The sequence below is a fragment of the Taudactylus pleione genome, unplaced genomic scaffold (genome assembly GCF_031769625.1).
Source record: "Taudactylus pleione unplaced genomic scaffold, aTauple2 ptg001123l, whole genome shotgun sequence".
In the NCBI taxonomy this organism is placed as follows: Eukaryota; Metazoa; Chordata; class Amphibia; order Anura; family Myobatrachidae; genus Taudactylus; species Taudactylus pleione.
In genome coordinates, this window is record NW_028285524.1 from 6,486,163 (window position 1) to 6,504,774 (window position 18,612).

General features: G+C 43.7%; 1 protein-coding gene across 1 annotated transcript in view; it reads right to left on the reverse strand.

Moving 5' to 3' along the window:
• The window catches only part of SEC16B (SEC16 homolog B, endoplasmic reticulum export factor), a 222,747-nt gene that overhangs the window by 80,373 nt on the left and 123,762 nt on the right, over positions 1–18,612 (reverse strand). The window contains exons 18-20 of the mRNA XM_088461883.1: positions 12,910–12,982; positions 8,645–8,878; positions 4,421–4,479 (exon numbers count right to left, since the gene is read on the reverse strand). Coding sequence (XP_088318009.1) covers positions 4,421–4,479; positions 8,645–8,878; positions 12,910–12,982 — 366 coding nt within the window. The remainder of the gene's footprint in view (positions 1–4,420; positions 4,480–8,644; positions 8,879–12,909; positions 12,983–18,612) is intronic.

An 18,612-nucleotide genomic window follows, 5' to 3' on the forward strand; every position in this document is an offset into this window, starting at 1 on the left:
ACCGCTCGCATTTTGCAAGCTCCTCTGAATGAGGGGTATACTCACCTAGTATCCGAAGTAATCCATAGGGGAACCTATAAAAAAAAATCCATACTCACCTCTCCTGTGCGTAGTTCACATCCTCTTCTCCAAGTAGGCATCCAAAGAGTTAAAACAAAAAAATGAGTACCCGAATCCAAGCGGACTGAGTAAAGGTATGTGTTTCCACACATGGACCCCGTCATTGAAGGAGCCGCCAGCCAATCAGTGGGCATCTCCGTCTGAGCAGCTCACAGCGTGTCTCCCCGTAGACTTCTATGGGGACAATTCTCCATTGAAGTCTATGCTGGGAACCGCGACATTGTACAGTATCTACTGCTGTAACCACAAGGTTAATTGAGGACACCCTTGTGGTTACAGCAGTAGATACAATGACGTGGTTCCCAGCATAGACTTCAATTCCTACAGTGCTACTGTCATCTGCTGCTGTGAGGATTCCTGATCTGCTTTGCTGATCAGTGGCAAGTTTTTCAGTTCTAGGTTTAGGCAGCAGGGGCTGGTTCTGTCATTGTGTCTCACCTGGTTTCGGTTCCAGGGCTGTTGCCAGTCTATGGGTGTCAGGCTTGTTCGACTGGTTCACTCGGCAGGTCCTGAGCTTTCCACTATCTGACTTTTAGTTCCTGAGTCCCAATCCAAGGATCAAGTTCCAGTCAGCCAGAGGGGAGTTCTACATTGTACAGTGCTGCTGGTGATCATTCTCTTAGGGCGATCCTGAGTTCCAGGTGTGAGTACAGATTAAGTACTATACGCCTCTGAGTCCCTGTGACAAAGTTGTTGGTGTACCCACTAGTGGGTTCCAATCTTGTGCGGCTAGGTGAGACCATTTGATTGAGAGTGCCACGACTGGTGCACGGCTTCCTAGCTCTCAGTTTCCAGTTATGCATCCTGATCCTACTCCTGGATATTTGGAAACCTCCATAATCTCCGGGTGAACCTGACTAGTGACTCACCCCATGAGTGTAAATCCCATAAAGACCTCTCGCTTCACTTATACTTCGGTTAGGCCTAAGGGTCCCGAGAAGGATCCACAAGAACTCCAGACTGTGACAAAACCTTGACAGGCAGTAGGTAGGAAGAGCACATTGCAGCTACCAAAGAATTTGGAAGGGCAGCACCATAGCTGCTTAACGTGAGAGAAGCTGTGGCACAGACACAGGGGTGAGCAATATGTCCAATAATAAGCACAGTAAATTAAATATGTGACCTTACATTTTGACTACTGAACATAACTACTGTTGGAGTATTATTACGGCATTTACCATCTTATTGTTATCACAACTAGTGGAATATGACTAGTCATTATTGTTAGTATATTACTGAGTATTACGGTTAATATCTTACTAGCTGTTTCTATAGTTGACAACTTACTGAGCACCATTGGGGCTGATTCAGAGTTGTACGCAAACCCGATGGTTTGCGTACAACTATTGTTTGAAGATCTGCTCATGCACAGGATCTGTGCTGCACATGTGCAGATCTCCTTCTGATTGACAGGCTGCGGACATTTGGGGGCAGAGTGGGAGCCACTTCAGGCAATGTCCCAGAAAACGGAGTTGTGTCTGCCTCGTTTTCTGGGCGTGTTGAAGCCAGTGCCTGCGACCTTGTATGCAGCTTCCCTGGCTTCAGCTGCATGTAAACACCGTCCATGCTGAGTAAACTGAAGGTTACGCAGATGACCGATGTTCTTGCAGAATGATCCGACGCAGCAGCTGATCACAGAAGCCGGTCAGGAGGCTCCTATTTACACTAGACGCCTCCTGTGGCATAGGCAGATTATTGCACAAGCGCTTTATACAAAGTCACAGATGCTGTGCAATACCGTCCATCTCTAAATCAGGCCCACTTTTAGCATATTAGTGGGCAATATTGCTGTCATATCATTTCACATTATGGTGACATATTACAAGTATCACTACTGCTGCCGTATATATACTGCACATTAAAGTTTATTTACCAACCAATATAAAACAATCTAATAATGTTAAAGTAATAAGAAATATGGATGGATATGGTTTTTCTTTCTATTTATATATAACATATGGTTTTCACCTTTCATTCGAACCCTGTTAGTTTCTGAAATGTAATAACCTGGAATCATTCCGCCCATTATAGTACATGATAATCCAATGTTCTATGCGCTAGTGTTACGTTTAAGTACAATGCTGACGCTAACCCTGTTAGTTTCAGAAATGTAATAACCTGGAATCATTCCGCCCATTATAGTAAATGATAATCCAATGTTCTATGCGCTAGTGTTACGTTTAAGTACCATGCTGACGCTCCCACGTTTATTACAGAACGATTTCTGCAATCCCCGATCACCTATTAACAATGGAAGAACATTGATTGCAGGAAACACCATGATTTTGTTATAAACACGGCAGCATATAAGCTTGGGAGATATTGGAGCTTTATGTACTACGATGGTGCAATGGCTTGAAGAAGATTACTATGTTGTTAGAATGGGGGATTGGATGAAACAAAGGATTAAAAATAACTTTTTTAATGCCATAACTGAAGAAAAAAAATTCTAATTATTTTATTACCATTTCTATATTTGCATTAGTTAGTAGATGATATTTAATTTAAAAATATTACTGGACTATGGGCCTGATTCAGAGAAGTATGCAATGCCGATGTTTTCGCAGACGAACGATTATCGGCTGTCTGCACATGTGTATGAGTCGCTTTGCGCATGCGTTACTGTACATTACAATAGTCGCTCGCCGTGACTATTTAGTCGCAATTTGATTGACCGTCAGTGAGCTTTTGAGGGAGATATTAGGGAGTGGCGGCAAAGAAAGCATGCGCATTTTTGTGGCGTGTCACATCCTGCCTCTATGATCCCGTACGCAGTGAAAGTGGCTCAGGTGTCTTAATACACTCGTCCAATCTGCACGACCATAGGGCTACTCAAAAGTCTGATTATCGAAGGAACTGCGATTGATGCTGCGTGCTTGTGCGCAGATGCTTGGATTCGCAGATGGGCGTCTCAGTATCTGTGACATATGCACATTTTTACACATCCACTGCGTACACAGGCGGAATTAGCATACAACTCTAAATCAGGCCCTATACTGCTGGTATATTACTGGACATTCTCACTACTAACATACTAAATAGATTGTGTAAAAAATAAAAATTTCTCCCACCTGCCATCTTTTCATGAAAGTTTTACTGAATACTGATTCACTTTGCTTGATTAAATTGTTAATCATGAGATATACATTAAGGGAGCCGGTCCAGAGTTGAATTCAGGTTGGCTGTAATTGCTCACACACTGCATAAACAGAACTAAATGGGGATATTTCCCAGTATGAAGAGCTGTGCGTATCTCTTGGTGCAAAAGATGTGCCTGAAAATATTTGCGCAACTCTACATAGTCCGAAAATCCATTGAGACACCCTATTTGAACTCTGGGCCTGATTCAGAGCCGGACGCTCTGACCAGAGCGCTCGCTCTGAATCAGGGCCCTCCTACCTAAAAATGGAGCGGCCTCCTGGCCGCTTGCATAGCTGTGGGTGACCACCCACAGCTTATGCGAGCAGCCAAAAAGATGGTCGCGATGGTCAAGACCATCGCGACCATCGGGCTTGCATCGAGACCCTGCGGTAGGGTCTCGCTGCCGCAAGCCCAGGAGTATATTTGGCTCTATCAGTGCCAAAAGCACTCCGGGGCCGGACCCAGACGGTAGGCGTTCCCATGGGAACGCCTCCGTCTGGGCAGCCACTCACCATCGACAGCACGCCCCCTTTGGTGCGAGACCCATAGCGACAGCTGTCGCTATGCGGGTCTCGCGCATGCGCATGACGGAGCTCCCTCAGTCGTGCGCATGCACATTAGGGCACCATCGACCCGCTTGCGAGCACTCAGCGCTCGCGAGCGGGTCTGAATTAGGCCCTCTGTCCTGTAAAAGTCCGGTTCCGCATACTCAGATGAAAGCGGAGATACTACTGGATTGTGACTACCCATGGACGATATTTGGTTCTGGAACATGGGCAGTGCGAAAACATTCAAGATACACTCAACAAACGTACAGTACTTGCATTCAATTCTGCATCAAACCTTTCCTCTCCGGCTTGAAGAGAAACTAAAGCATACTTGTTGACTTTGGCAATACCCATTCCTGAACTTCTCCGGAGAGGACAGCCCAGGGGGTGGGGCAATGCAAATCACGTCATTGCGTCGCCCTGGGACGTTATGCTGGGATTACTAGCTATGTGTCACTGTCATCACTGCCCCTTGTCTGATAGACTTCACAGAGTAGACCACCTTTGTGGGAGCTTTGATTCTCCCCCCAAAATCAGGAGTCTCCCGGCATTTCTGGGAGAATGGGCTTGCATGAACTAAAGTTTGACTGACCTTCTTTAAATTGGCTTACCTGCATCATGAGAGCATTGTCACCCTGTGAAGGAGTCTCAGAAAAATCATCGAAGTTTCCTGGATGGAAAATAAGACAATTAGGTTAAGATGATTTAAAAATAATAATATTTAAATTGAAATTAAAAAAAATAGTATATAAAAATCACTTGAGAATAATATATGTTGTACATGCCTATCCGTGCTCAGTAAAGAAAGGAAACTCCTATGTCTGAAGTAAATAAAGTTTATGTTAAAACAAAGTTACTATATTATTCTTTTATTTATAGATAGCCAATGTATTCAACAATGGTGTATAATGAGATAATGTTATCTAGGCACATCAGTCGCTGCCCCAGTGGAACTTACAATTTAATTTCCCTACAACAGACACACAAACACACAGCAGAGCCAATTTAGCCTGAAGTCAATTAACCTACCAGTATTTCTGTGGTGCATAGGACACCAGAGCACCAGGAGGAAAACCATGCAAGCAAAATAAAACTATAGACATTATAGACATGCAGTTATCACCCCGAGCTGGAGTTAAGCCCAAGGTTCTAGTGATTATAACAATCAAAACAAACAATCATATGGATGTTTCTTTTGATTTTAATACAATTAAAAAGGTAGAGAGTTTCTAAATATAAAGACAATGAAAAAATGAATAAATATAATTGATCTGGTTTGATGCTTTAAACAGCTTATGGTGATTATAAAGTAAAATGTTATAGATTATAGATTAAGGTTCATTTTGATGACACAGGCAGCAGAGTGGCACAGTAGTTAGTATAGCTGCCTCACAGTCAAGTACAGTTCCAAACAGGGCACTAGCTGTGTGGAGTTGGCAAGTTCTATTAGTTTCCCATGGGTGCTCCACCATCGTCTAACAGTACAAAAAACATACAGACTAATTTGCTGCTGACAAAAACCGCTTGGCAGGGAATTTAGACTAAGTCCCAATGGGGCAGGTACTGATGTGGATGATTAAAGATATTCTCTGAACAGTGCTGTGCAAAATGATGGCACTATATAAATGAATAATAATAATTTGTGTTATAATATTTTTTCGTGTCCTGAAGATATTGATCCCTTTATATTATCCGTGCATCTGCTGTACATCAGTAAAGGATTGGACGATTCCTGTACTCTGGGGTCAGGGCATTGGTGAAATTCAACATGTTACATTTCACTGATTTGCCAATCATGATCATACAGTATTTTGATCAGCAAATCTGGGATTTTAACATGAAGAATTTCACCAATTCCCAGATGGATCTGCAATCAGTGATGGCTGCTGAGTGGCATTTCCGACCAATGGATTGGCGGTCCTGATCGGATCGGGGAATTGGCTGGTAAATGTATGGGGCCACATTGGAAAATTCAACATTTGTTATTTTCCACCTTTAGATCTGATGGGCATTTAACATGACAACAGCAGAAGCGCAGACATACACGGCATAAATGATCCTGTTTCATATAGAATTAGAATAAAAGAAATAAGGTATCTGCGCTGGTATTTATATGAATTTGTAACACCTGTATGAATCAGTTATAAAGTTTATTCAATAGTGAACTGCAGTTCAATAAAACATACACACTTGTATCAAGTATTGTTAAAAATAGTTACCATAAATGGTACAAACAGCCAAATAATTGAGATAATGTTTCAGAGAAATGTATCCAATGTTCCCAACAACTGGTTTATATAACCAGTGGAATAATTGTAGCAATTCACATCATATGCGTGCATAAAGGCAGCCCCATGTTTGGAAATAAGGTTCTGTAGCTGAACAATGTCACAAGTTCCTCTTATATCCAAATAAGTGTATTCCGTATAATAATAATCCTTACCCCACAGAGGCTCACACAGTGGAAATAAACGGCAATGATGTCAGCGGATTAGCGCCGTTGTGGTGATAGTTGCCCGCACTCTGGGTGTGGATCGAGGATCCGTTGTTATGTTGGTGCAAAGTTAGCGCACCCATCTGGTTTTTCATATAGAATTAGAATGCACCATTGGAAAACACAGTTGTGTCCCCATACACCTAGTCTGCCCTCAATACACCCGATGTGACTGAATCGCTCTAAGAGGTGTAGCGTACCGTCTTTTTCTTTTAATTTGTGTCTTATTCGCATCGCAGATGCAGCGTAACATCACTCAAAGTTTACTACAGACACTGGGCTGCGACTTTAACCACACAGGAATTAGTTGTGAACACGCACAAAGTCGCAGATGAAGTGCAACAGAACTTGGTGTGAGAAAAGCCGAGGACACTGCATCATAGCACATCATATTCAAACTCCGTTGCATACAGATGTGTAAGTGTCGCACATCAAATTAATCAGTGCAATATATCAAAGCATTTTTGTTGCTTCCAGTTTTTTCTTGTGCAACTGAGATGCACATTTATAGTAAAAAAGACGCTCGCCCTATGCTGAGAGAAGCTATTTGGGGGGAATCGGTAAAATCCTGACAGTGGAAGTCTGACTGGTTCAGAATCCCGGCAGCGGTAAAAAAGTATGCTAACCTACGCCTACCCCCCTCTAACACTCCCTTGGTGGTGCCTAACCCTAACCTCCCCAGGGGGTGCCTAACCCTAACCACCCCCCTATTGGTGCCTAAATCTAACCCCCCTCCCCACACCCTAAACCTAACCCTCCCGGGGGGTGCCCAACCCTAACATTGGTGCCTAACCCTAATCCCCCCTGGCCCTAGCCTAACCCTCCCGGGGGCGCCTAATCCTAACCTTCCCTCCAGTGGGGCCTAAATCTAACCCACCCTTCCCCGCGGACTTTGCCGTTACTTACCCGTCTGGACGATCGGGATTGTGGAGCTTTGAGATGCCGGCATCGGTATCCTTCACTGTCAGGATATCGTGGCCGGCATTTTGCCGGGTGGCGGGATTCGGGCATCGGGATATCAATGCCCGGCATTCCGTTAGTCGGCAATGGCCGTAACTAGGGTATTGCGACCAGTGCCATGGCACAGGACACCGCAGGGCAGGGGGCACTGTTTGGGCCTGTAAATTTTCCAGTTTATCATAATTCTCACTTGTAGCTTCCTCTTCTTTTATCCCCAGCATCTCCTGGCCTCTCCTATCTCTTCCCTTGCCCTTCACCATGAAGCCAATGCCCTTTTTCAGGTGCACTATCTTATGTCCCTATTTAAAAAAAAGGGGGGTGGGTGCCAATGCTCTCTCTGGCACAGGGCACCAAAAAGTCTAGTTACGGCTCTGGCGACCGCATACCGTTTGGGGGAACTCTTGAAATAGAATTATTTTAAAATGTAACTTTTATTAACATTCTTTCTAAAAATGATCAGGGATAATTGTATTACTCTGGAAGATAAAGAAAATAAATCTTCCTGTATGGTCTAAATCCTCCTATATGTTGGATGGTTAATCATCGATAAAATGGGCTACATTAATCCACTATATATTATGTCTAATATTTAGTACTGTAAAATACAAAAACTAAGTAGAGATGTGCGGGTTCGGTTCTACTCTGTTCTTTTCGCCAAATTAGTGCAAGTCTGATTTATCTTATTGGCTATCGAAAACACAAGCCAATAAGATAAATCTGATTTTGCGCTTTGTCGAAAAGAACCGAGTAGGACCGAACCCGCACATCTCTAGTAAAAAGTAAAACCAAAAAGAGGTTTTACTTCTTTGTCTCTATGTACAATATATTATTTGTACATAGTTGGTAATTGGTTATGTGAAATAATATATCTTAAAAAGTCTAGTGCAGGTTCAAACCCCAACTGCTTCTTTCATAAATAAAATAAATGTAAGGTTTGTGAATTCACTGTAAGAATACAATATGGTACATGCAGTGGTGTCACTATGGCTTGTGCCACCCAGTGCGGCACTCTGGTAATCCTCGAGCGCTCCAAAGGTGCATGTGAAAGGGGGTGTGGTTCATGTTTGTGATGCCACGCCTCTGATGTGTGCTAGTTTTGGTGGCATGACTGCATGTCATGCCTCCATTCTCGTCATGCTGGGGCTTGCTCAGCACTACGGGAGTTGCTGGGCAGCCCCCAGCCTCTCCCAGCACAGTGTGGATGACGTGCGCATCCATCACCGCTGCAGAGCTGCTTGGTGACACCATCCCAGGGGGTGAGCTCGGATGCTGTCACTCAGTGTGGCGCCCTCCCCCTCTAGTGACACCACTGAGTACATGAAGGGTTCAGAAGCGACTAAAGTAAAAGAAAATTGTATTTTATATGACAAAGGGTCTACACCTTGTTCGTGTTGCTTTTCATAGGTGTTGTAAACAAAGGGAAATTCAGCATTGGGTGCCAGTTGGGGAACGTCCCACTCAGAACGATTTTCATTTTGTGTCTCCATAGGTGGCAGGTTTGTACACTGGGGTACCCAGCTGCTGTCACGGCCTCCCTCATCTTCTGCATTGTGGGGTGCAGATCCTGTATCATACTCTTCATATGTTTGTTGATTTTCACCTACAGTGGAGACTTCTGTAGAGGAAAGATACAGCAATGCAGTCAGATACAGTGCACATCATACAGTATGCATGTATATAATCACAAATGGGTTTGGTATGTTATGTCTCCATTCATCATGTTGACATTAGAATGTGGACATGGTTGTTACTTTATGTTGACATCAAACATGTCGACATGCTAATAACTGATGTAATGCTGACATGGTCTTTTCATGTCAGTCTATCCTTATCCCTGGCCCTAACTGCAAACCTAACGCTAACTCTAATGATAACCCTGAGAATATGCAAATGTCGACATTTTGACAATGCCGAGATTTCCTATGTAGGATGTCAGCATTTTAATCATCATAACTGCCGACATTCCAGTATCAACATTATGAATGTTGACAAGGTCAATATCGACTTCATGAAAAAAGCAATGACCTATAAATTTACACAATCTAGCATTGCAAGGGCAGGGACTGATGGAAAAATTAAATATTGCATAATACGGTGCTGCCATACAAAGAAACAATCATAAATAAGTAGATCATTAAATAAATGATGGGTTTATATGGGCAATGGCAATATCTGCCCAGTAGTGTCCCACCCAACAGACAAGTCAGTGAAGTAAATCAAGTTGCATGCATGTGCTCTTTGCCAAAATGTCTTTTCTGCCATAAATATAAGCAACATTGAGTCAAATAAATGAAACCATTGAAAATAATGTCTTCTTACTTAGGCCATTGTAGGAGACTTAATGGGGGCGATTCAATTGTTTTGGGTGCCCTCTTTCTGGGCATCTACATGATTGGGTGCCCAACTGAGCAATTCAGTTGTTGCTCCGTTCAGATGCCTAAAGCTTCGGGAGGACACATTTCTTCTAGCAGTATCCTGAGGTGCGAGCAGGAATGTGTGCAAAGTCCATTGTTTTGGGCGCTGTAACCACCAGACGGGTTCAGACACTTTGTGCAGCTAACCCTGCTGCATTTAGGTGTATTGAATACTAATGGGCGCCCAAACTGAGAAATAATTGAATTGCTGTCTGACGTCTATTCAAATAGACGCGCAGCAGCTGGCGCACAAAACAAATTACCCCCCCAATATGTGTATAGTGTACAGTATATGCTGTTAATTTAACAATGCAGCAATTAACTGGCTGCAATTTGCAGTTGTTATGGGCCAATCCAGATCAACATCAGATTTAATTGGGATCGAGAGTAAATCTGTCCAGATTATGATGTATGTAGTCATCATCTTACCGTGTATGTGGGCATCACATTATCGGATGGTGCTGCTATTGGTGTCCAGAAAGATTCAGCTATGCAGACTGCTGATGTTTCAAATTCAGCCACACATTTATGTGCATGTATGGTCACACCTGACAGAGATATGGCTATGCGGTGGTTGGACTGAGTAGACCCTTTGTTTAGGGTTACATTTAGCAGGACTGCATTTATTTATTAGCTGCCCTATAAGGTTTGTACAATATTTAGTAGTAAGTTCTGTGTATAAGGCAGTTGTTAATGAGTCAGTAATGCAGCTGCCATACAGATTGGGCCTGACTCTGAGTCACATGCGATCCATGCGCAACGCCGTTGTTTATGCAGTGGGACGACTTAAAAAATAGTGCGCATGTGTCCGAGTCCACGTGGGGATTTTAGTGGACATACTTGAGAGGTAACAGGGAAGGGGGGGGGGTTGGGTAGACAGAGGCATGTCATGGGCATGCTGCTGACAGAGGCTGCATCTGAAGACACAGCGCTGCTCACACTGGAGTCTATCTTCAAATGGAGCAACTGCATCTAATACAGGGCTGGTGCAAGTTTCGATGGTGCATCTAAAGCATGCTTGCCTACTGTCCCGGAAGTTGTGGGAGACACCTGAATTTGTAGGCAGTCCCCCACACCCCCGGAAGAGTAGGCAGCCTCCCGCATCCAGTGCCTACTGCCTCACAAAGTGAGCACTACTGGGACGTTAATTCTGTGAATCTCGGATAAATCACGTCATATTGGCCCCCTCACGATCAGCCCACGAATAACGGCATTCCCTGTGAGCCTGTGCCCCCACCTCTAGTCAGCCAGCATCTCTCCTCTGGGGTTCTCCCGGAGGAGAGAGCTGAAAAGTAGGTAAGTAAAGTTTAAAGATATCCCGAGATGGATTTCCACAGGCTCAAGGCGCTGCAAGTGGGACATGTCGTGGGAGCGTGTTGCTGACAGCGCTGCATCGAAAGACGCACAACAGCTCGCACAGGATGCCATAGTCAGAGAAACTGCACCTGCCTTAGGGCTGGTGCAAATTTTGGTGGTGCACCGATGGTGGTGTCTACAGATGCACTGAGACATATATCCACAGGCAGAAAACACTGCAAGTAGACGTCTTTTAAAGAAATTGGCCATGGAATTAGTATAAAGACACAGACATGATACAGGTTCTGCCATGGCTGCATAAGACTCTGAATCAGGCCCATATTGTCATTTGCCTTCCCACATGGCAGAAAATCACCATACAATACATGAGCCAAAGTGGCTGCATCTGCAGGCCTGCAAAAGTTAGGGAAGTGGGAAACAAAACGGGCGAGATGTAATAGGGTCCAAGTTTGTAAAATGGGCAAGTATAGAGCTTTACTCGCATATATTTACAACTCACCCTATGTAATAGAGTGCAAGAACATGAACATTTGCATGTTTCTTCCCCCCCCCCTCCCTCCCAACTCACAATGGCAAAACACGCATCCAGATATTTGGCCATTGTGAGCATACAAGTTGGGCAATGTAATAGAGTGCAAGTGTTTATCTCGCATACTATTACTGTCTGAAAACTAGGAAAAATCCGTGCATGTTTCGGTGTGTTAAAAAAAAGTACACAATAAAAAAAATTAAAAAAAACTTACGTGCATCTCCACCCCCACAAACATAACCAGCCATGGGCTCTGTTAAGCCTGTCCTGGTTCTTAATATACAGGGGAAAAATGATTAGGGGACCCCTGTATTTTATGAACCAGCACAAGGCTCTGTTGAGCCTGTCCTGTCCTGGTTCTTAAAATACAGGGGAAAAATGTGTAGGATCCTGATTGTGGAAATACAGGGAACAAAATGAGTAGGGGTCCTCTGTATATTCCATAACCAGCACAGGACTCTTTCTAGAGGGGGTGTAATGCCACAGCTGGGGAACCCTTTCACCGGGTCTCCCGGCCAAAGCATTACACCTGACCGCAAGTCAGCCCAGGCCAGGGATCCCTTGGAGGTGGTGACCCAGGCCTGGGCTGTAATGTTTTCATAATTCTTTTTGCAACAGAGGATTGTTTACGTAGCCGAGGTAGTGGAGAAGGTGCTGCAGAGAGATTTTCCCACTTTTCTGGATAGGTACTCAGCATTTTTTTTCCCCAAGAGGACCTGCATAGAAAGAAACCTTCCTATACTTGTTGTGGGATCCATTTTACACCATTTACCCTACGGTTGTTTAAAATGTCCGATGGTACATGGACACCAGTGTCAGTGGAACTCCGTCTTTCAACTGACACCAGCAAACCTTAATAAGCCCACTGACATGCAGCCGATGAAAGCCCTCCCCCCCCCCTCCCACCCCGCATTTACTGATCTGGATATTGCATGAATCTCCATACAATGTTCATATGCATCCGGTGGCAGTAACCATTAGGACACATGCACAGACTCAAAACTAGTGCCCGATGTTCTATATCCGTCCACCTCTGATCAAGGCCATTGTTACTGTTTCCACCATGCCCATTTTCCAGAGCATATGCAAATCAGCAGGCGTGTTTCTTTTAAGGGTATTACCAAAGACAAGAAAGTGGGCCTGTACATTAAAATACAATTATTTGCAGTCGTAAATAAACCTTACTGAGTGCAGGACAGTTTACACAATATCCAGATATTAACTGATGATAATGATTACACTCCATAATATTCTAGAATTGTGTAAAGGTCAAAACCTTGTGTTACACATATCACACAAGCTGTAAAGTTGCAATGATTTGCTTTTATTAGTGGATTTCATACATCATTTGTATTAGGTATATTATAGTGGATGTCTTATACTTACTCGTGGTAGCTTCGGTTTTGTTTCTTTGGTTATCACAGGCTAAAGGGCTACTTGTATCCACTCCATCTCCTGTCTGGTAAAAAGGTACACATAAGTGTATTTCAGCTGTATACTGTATACTCTTAAGCAGAAGGAGAAGCCAGTTTATAATGGTAAATTATCTAATAGAACATAGATTCTCTATAGTGACCAACTGTGAAAGTAGGGATTATGCCCCCTCAATGTTAAACTGCTTTCTTCACCCATAAGTCACCATCACTCTAGTTACGTTCACTCATCACAATCTTCTCGAACTCAAAAGTAAACCAAACAGTGCCTGAACTACAGAATATATACAGTACATATTATCATCTGCAGCCGCCAAGCATGAAGCTACCTAAATAAGTAGGACATGTCTTCAGGCGACCTAAAGTCATTAATTATTACAATATATATGCTATGTATCAAATTATAGTGGATGAGATATTTGTATTCTGGTGCTGAAAAAATGCCCCTGTTCTAAGTGAACTTTAAGTTATACACCTAGTTTGTGAGCCCTGGTTTATTAAGGGCTCTAATTAGTGGTGATGAATGATAGTATACTCTCTGTATTTGTAGGAAAGTGGCTAAATATTTCAGATCGATCAAGATATAAGATAATTTACTCTTCTACACATACCGAGAGTATGCTATCATTCATCTCCTCAAATTAAGGCCCTTACTAAACCAGGGTTCACAAACTTGGGGTACAACTTAAAGCTCACTTAGAACAGGGGTATTTTTCCAGCGCTGGAGTACAAATATCTCATCCACTAGCAATATAGTACTTGGGACCTTCTGGGAGGTTCATTAATTCTCCAGGCTGCAGGATGATTTAACCGAACACCTACCACATGGTGTCACTTTAGACTCTAGAGTCTAGAGTGGAACCATGGGCAATAAGTAGCCCTCCAGATGTAGAACTACACATCCCAGCATGCCCTGCCACATTATTGCTTTTTAACCATACTAAAACTGTTGCAAGGCATGCTAGAATTTGTAGTTTGACAACACCTGGAAGGCTGCTTATTGCCCATCCCCTGGTCTAAAGGCACCAGTCAGACCTTTTTCCAGTACAGTATCAATTTATAGCAATTCTGTGTGTAAGTAAGCTGATGGAAAACATATCCTTCCTAGGGGGCATGCAGTATACTGGGGTCACCATGTTCTACCACCTCCCTATTACACTATATCAGATTTTTCTCCATTTCTTTTATAAAAGAAATGTCCATATTTAATGTCCATATTTAATTAACATACCAATTAACATATGAAGGTGTAACATATATAAGCAGCAAAGCTTGTCTAAAAAGCAACAATAGTGCAGAACGAACGTTATCAAACTGCCGGAGAGAGAATTTTTTTTCTGAAGTATCGCATCACTTTCATACAGTCCCAGACACTGTCATGACTATGATTAGTCCAGAATACAAAAATGCCCAAAGAATAGGCCTCAGCTTTCACAGAAAGGGTTTAAACAAGTTCAGATGTAGTTTAATTAGAAAAGGTGCACTGAATGCTGGTTCCACACCTTGACGCACAAACATCTCATGCTATTGTTCTATGCCAGGCCCCGAACAAATCCGCTGCAAGTCTTTCAATATCGCTCTAGCTGTGGCAGCCGTCACTGTAACGGCTTCACCTACTGTCCCTGAGCCTCCTGTCAGAGGCCCTTTTATGCTTTTGTGATTGCCTGTTTCTGAATCCCCAGAATGTCTGTGATATCCTGTGCCAATTACAAGAACTAACTCTTAATACATGTGGACCCCTCACCTTTCACAATCACCGATTTTAAATCTAAGAACATTACCGCAGAGAATTGTAGAAAGCTGGGAAAAAAAATCATGATGGTTAAAAAGAAGAACACTTTATTCCTGTTACAAAGCTGAAATGTAATTTATTTCCCCCACTAGTCACGGGCTAGTTTAACAAAAGGTGATAGAAATGGTTTTAAATGGCACCATGTTAAAAAAACAAAGGGATAGCGGATGACAGGCTTTTTTCCCCCTACATTTAGCACTGTATTCTTAAAGCCTTATAACCGGACTGTAATTCTCAATCCTGTTTATTGTACAGTACCTGCAAGAAAACTGCATTAATTCAAAGAATACTAATGGTTGTATTGCACTGGAACTTATAAAAATCAGCATTAATCATTTCTGTCAATGCATTAAGGGCGAGAGATACTGAGACTTGCTCTTATATTGTATTTAACAAGCGTCCATGGCAGACATTCATTTTTACACCTCCCGATTCCTCAGCAGAGCCTTCCAGGGTATTGTGAGAGAAAGCATTATGTGATTACCATATGACACAAACAACCGAGTTGTAATGACAGTCTTTTATTAACGCAAGCTGTCAACTCTGCACAGATTTATAATTGGCCTGCTGAAAGTGCTACTATGGAGTTAATATACAGTATTAAGATTCTGTGTGCTGCTTATGTTATACGCTTTTATAGCAATTATTTATTATAGCTTTTGCATAAAGATGCAGTACATTTTATATACAAAAGATTCCAACTGTGTTAACTCAGTTCTCGGCAACTGGGTCACCTTGTTCTATAGTCCTAATATCATTATATGGGATCATGGGGTTTAATTAACAAGATACAACAGTGACAATCATTATGTATCGTTGCACATCGCAGCAATATAGTGTAGTACTGCTGTAATTTGCCATAATGGGGTTCCTCCTGGTCAAACCCCTACTCCCCTGTAAGGGTTTCCTCTCTTTCACCAGCAGTCTAAATCTGCCAGCAAAAAGATAAAGCACATGGCTATATAAGATTCGCTCTTGTGCATAGTTTATTGACAGGGAGGGGATCCAGTGAAACCTCTCTAGCATTCTGAGATGGTGATAGTTAGTAGAGAAAATCCGTCTCATAAAGGCTATGGGGATGGCTGTAAAGTATGGAAATACGAAAGCAGTGATCTCCAAAGTGAGCATGATGCGGTTAGGCGCTGTAGTATTGGGAGTGAATTTTGGGTAGTAGTTCTTCTAAGTCCCCATTAGTGCACAAAGGAGTGTGACAGGATAAGTAGTGAGGCAAAGTTTAGGGACTACAGGCAAAACAGGGTTAAGGGTTACTCACAAGAGAAGGGAGGTCCAGGGGTGGGGAAAGGTAGGAGACACTGGAAGAACAAAAAGTTGAAGCACAAGAGAATTCTTCTCCAACTAACACAATCAATTTTTTTTCCTTTGGCAGTTGGCCGTCCAGGAAACGCAACTGCAAACTAAAACATAATCGAGATACAATGTTAACCATGTGATTGTAGAATGATATGTCCTCTGGGGCTGTGTAGTGATTGAGAACACCTACTGAATTTGCCTCATGGTGAACAGAAGACACCTATGTCAGTGTCTGACACCTGTGCCGGTGTATGTCACCACCCCACAATCCTGATGATGATGAATTGTGAAGGCTCCCCCCTAGCTAATTGTCGAAGGGGCAAAGGTTCAAAATCGAACTGTTGCCTTGGTAGTGAGGGAGGAGTTTCTGATTTAACAACCAGTGGGACTGGAGGAACCCATTCCATTGATTTAGGTGGGTACATCGGTACCCTCTGGAGAATGGGGTGGGTAGAGTTACTCACTCCGATAATCAAATTTGGATAGTAAGTTTGCAATTGCTTTTCCTAGGACGCCAACTTTATGGAAGTTTTAAATAAAATTGGACTTACTTTCTGCCAACTACGGTGTGTAGTGTGTTTTTTTTTACTTGGGTTAAGAGCTGAAAGACATTATAAGGGTTTAGCTAAATGACCTAGGCGCAAGGTATTATGCTCTGGAATATTAAAACCACTTCCTTACCTCTCTGGTGCCTGTACAGGATAGCACAGAGGTCAGCTCATGCTGCACATCGCTCCCAGCTGGTGCTGAGGTCTTTCTGTGCTGCTCCTGCCCTGTCCACTTAGTGTCCTGTTACTGAGCATGGAGATGGCTCTCCGCAGCCTCTTGCTCACAGCGTGTCTTCTCAGTGGCGTAAGTTCATCCCAGACGCCCGGAGGCAAGTTATAAGTTGGTGCCCCCTTGACACTCTAATGTAGCAATTCGCAAGCAGACAGGCTATAGATAGATGAAGGCAGCAGCTAATGGTCTGACATGGAGCTCTCCACTAGTGTGTGGTGGCTTCTCAGGTCTCAGGAAGGGGTGCCATGTATTGGGCGGGTACATAGTTACAGCCCTAAGTGGAGTGAATATGTCATGGACAATGGAGGAGGTGCCCTTTCAGAGCTGTCTCCCATAGTTCTGCCCCTGTGTCTTCCCAGCATGATGGCACACAGGTTGCACACTAGAGTTCCCTCCTAAACAACAGTATGGGTGCAGCCATGTTGAACTCTGTCACCTGATGCTCTTCCTCCACTCAGAGCACTGCTCCCAAACCAGCTGATTGCAGCATCCAATCCCTGGGGATCCTCCCCTATAAATTCCATTTCCAGACTGGCCTCTGTTGCCAGTACAACGTCGCTTCTTGCTGAAGTTACAGCTCAGTGCCGAGCTCTCAGATACTCTGTATCTGAACGTCCCAGGGCCTGATTCATTACAGATCGCTATTGTGTTCGGAGCTCCATAATCGCACAAAGTTTCACTGCGAAAATATGCTGTTTGCAAATGCAATGCCGTTGCAGCCTAACATAAGGACGCCCACATCCCCTTACACACATCCGTAATACTTAAAAATAGCGAAACCATCGGTAACATAACATCGAGTACTATCGCAGCCTCACGCACAATTGCACAAGGTCTGACCCTACTTAGAAATTGTTAAGCTCATTGCACGCAGTGGGAGCTTAAGCTGCATATGCCATCGCAGTGGCTAATTTATGCACGCCCGTGTAACAGTGTTCAAACATACTGACACGCCTGCGTTTCACCGACCACTCCTCATCACCACCCCCAAACACTCACTTCCTGTCAATCACTCTGGGATGGGTCTGCGCAGTGACTGCGTTCACAGTCCAATCAAAGTGAGACTTTCGTGCACACGAATTGAGATGCATATGCATGCGCAGAGCGCATCAATCGACCGACTGCGTGCGTAATCGTAGTTGCGATCGGTAATGAATCAGGCCCCCAGTCTGTTATATCCAGTTCCTATATCTGGTAAACAAGTCTCCTACACCAGGGGTAGCCAACCTCGGTCCTCGAGAGCTACTAACAGTTCACGTTTTCCAGACCACCTAGCAGATGCACAGGTGTATTCATTACTAACACATTTGAAAAGATCCACTGGTAGAGCTAATTATATCACTTGTGATTCTGTGAGGAGACCTGGAAACATGCACCCTTGGTAGCTCTTGAGGACCAGGGTTGACTAACACTGTCCTATACCATCTTGCACACCATGTCAGAGATCCGAACCCACCTGAATTTAGAGATCCTGGGCGAGAACCGAACGTGCATTCGTTTCCCCCGCCAGCCCGGATCTCAAACTGAGGTAAGACCTCGTGGCTTGCGAGCTTTCATCTCTTCTATATAAGGAGTCCCCGCGGTGGCGCCATTTCACTCCGGCTGTGGAGAGTGAACAGGGTGGGTGGGTAGTGCAGGGCTGGTGCTGTCTGCTGTGTCCATCTGGGCTGGTGCTGTCTGCTGTGTCCATCTGGGCTGCTGTGCTGTGTCCATTTGGGCTGGTAGCGTTCTGCCTGTGTCGTCAATTGCTGCTGCCTTGGTCAGGAGTGCTCC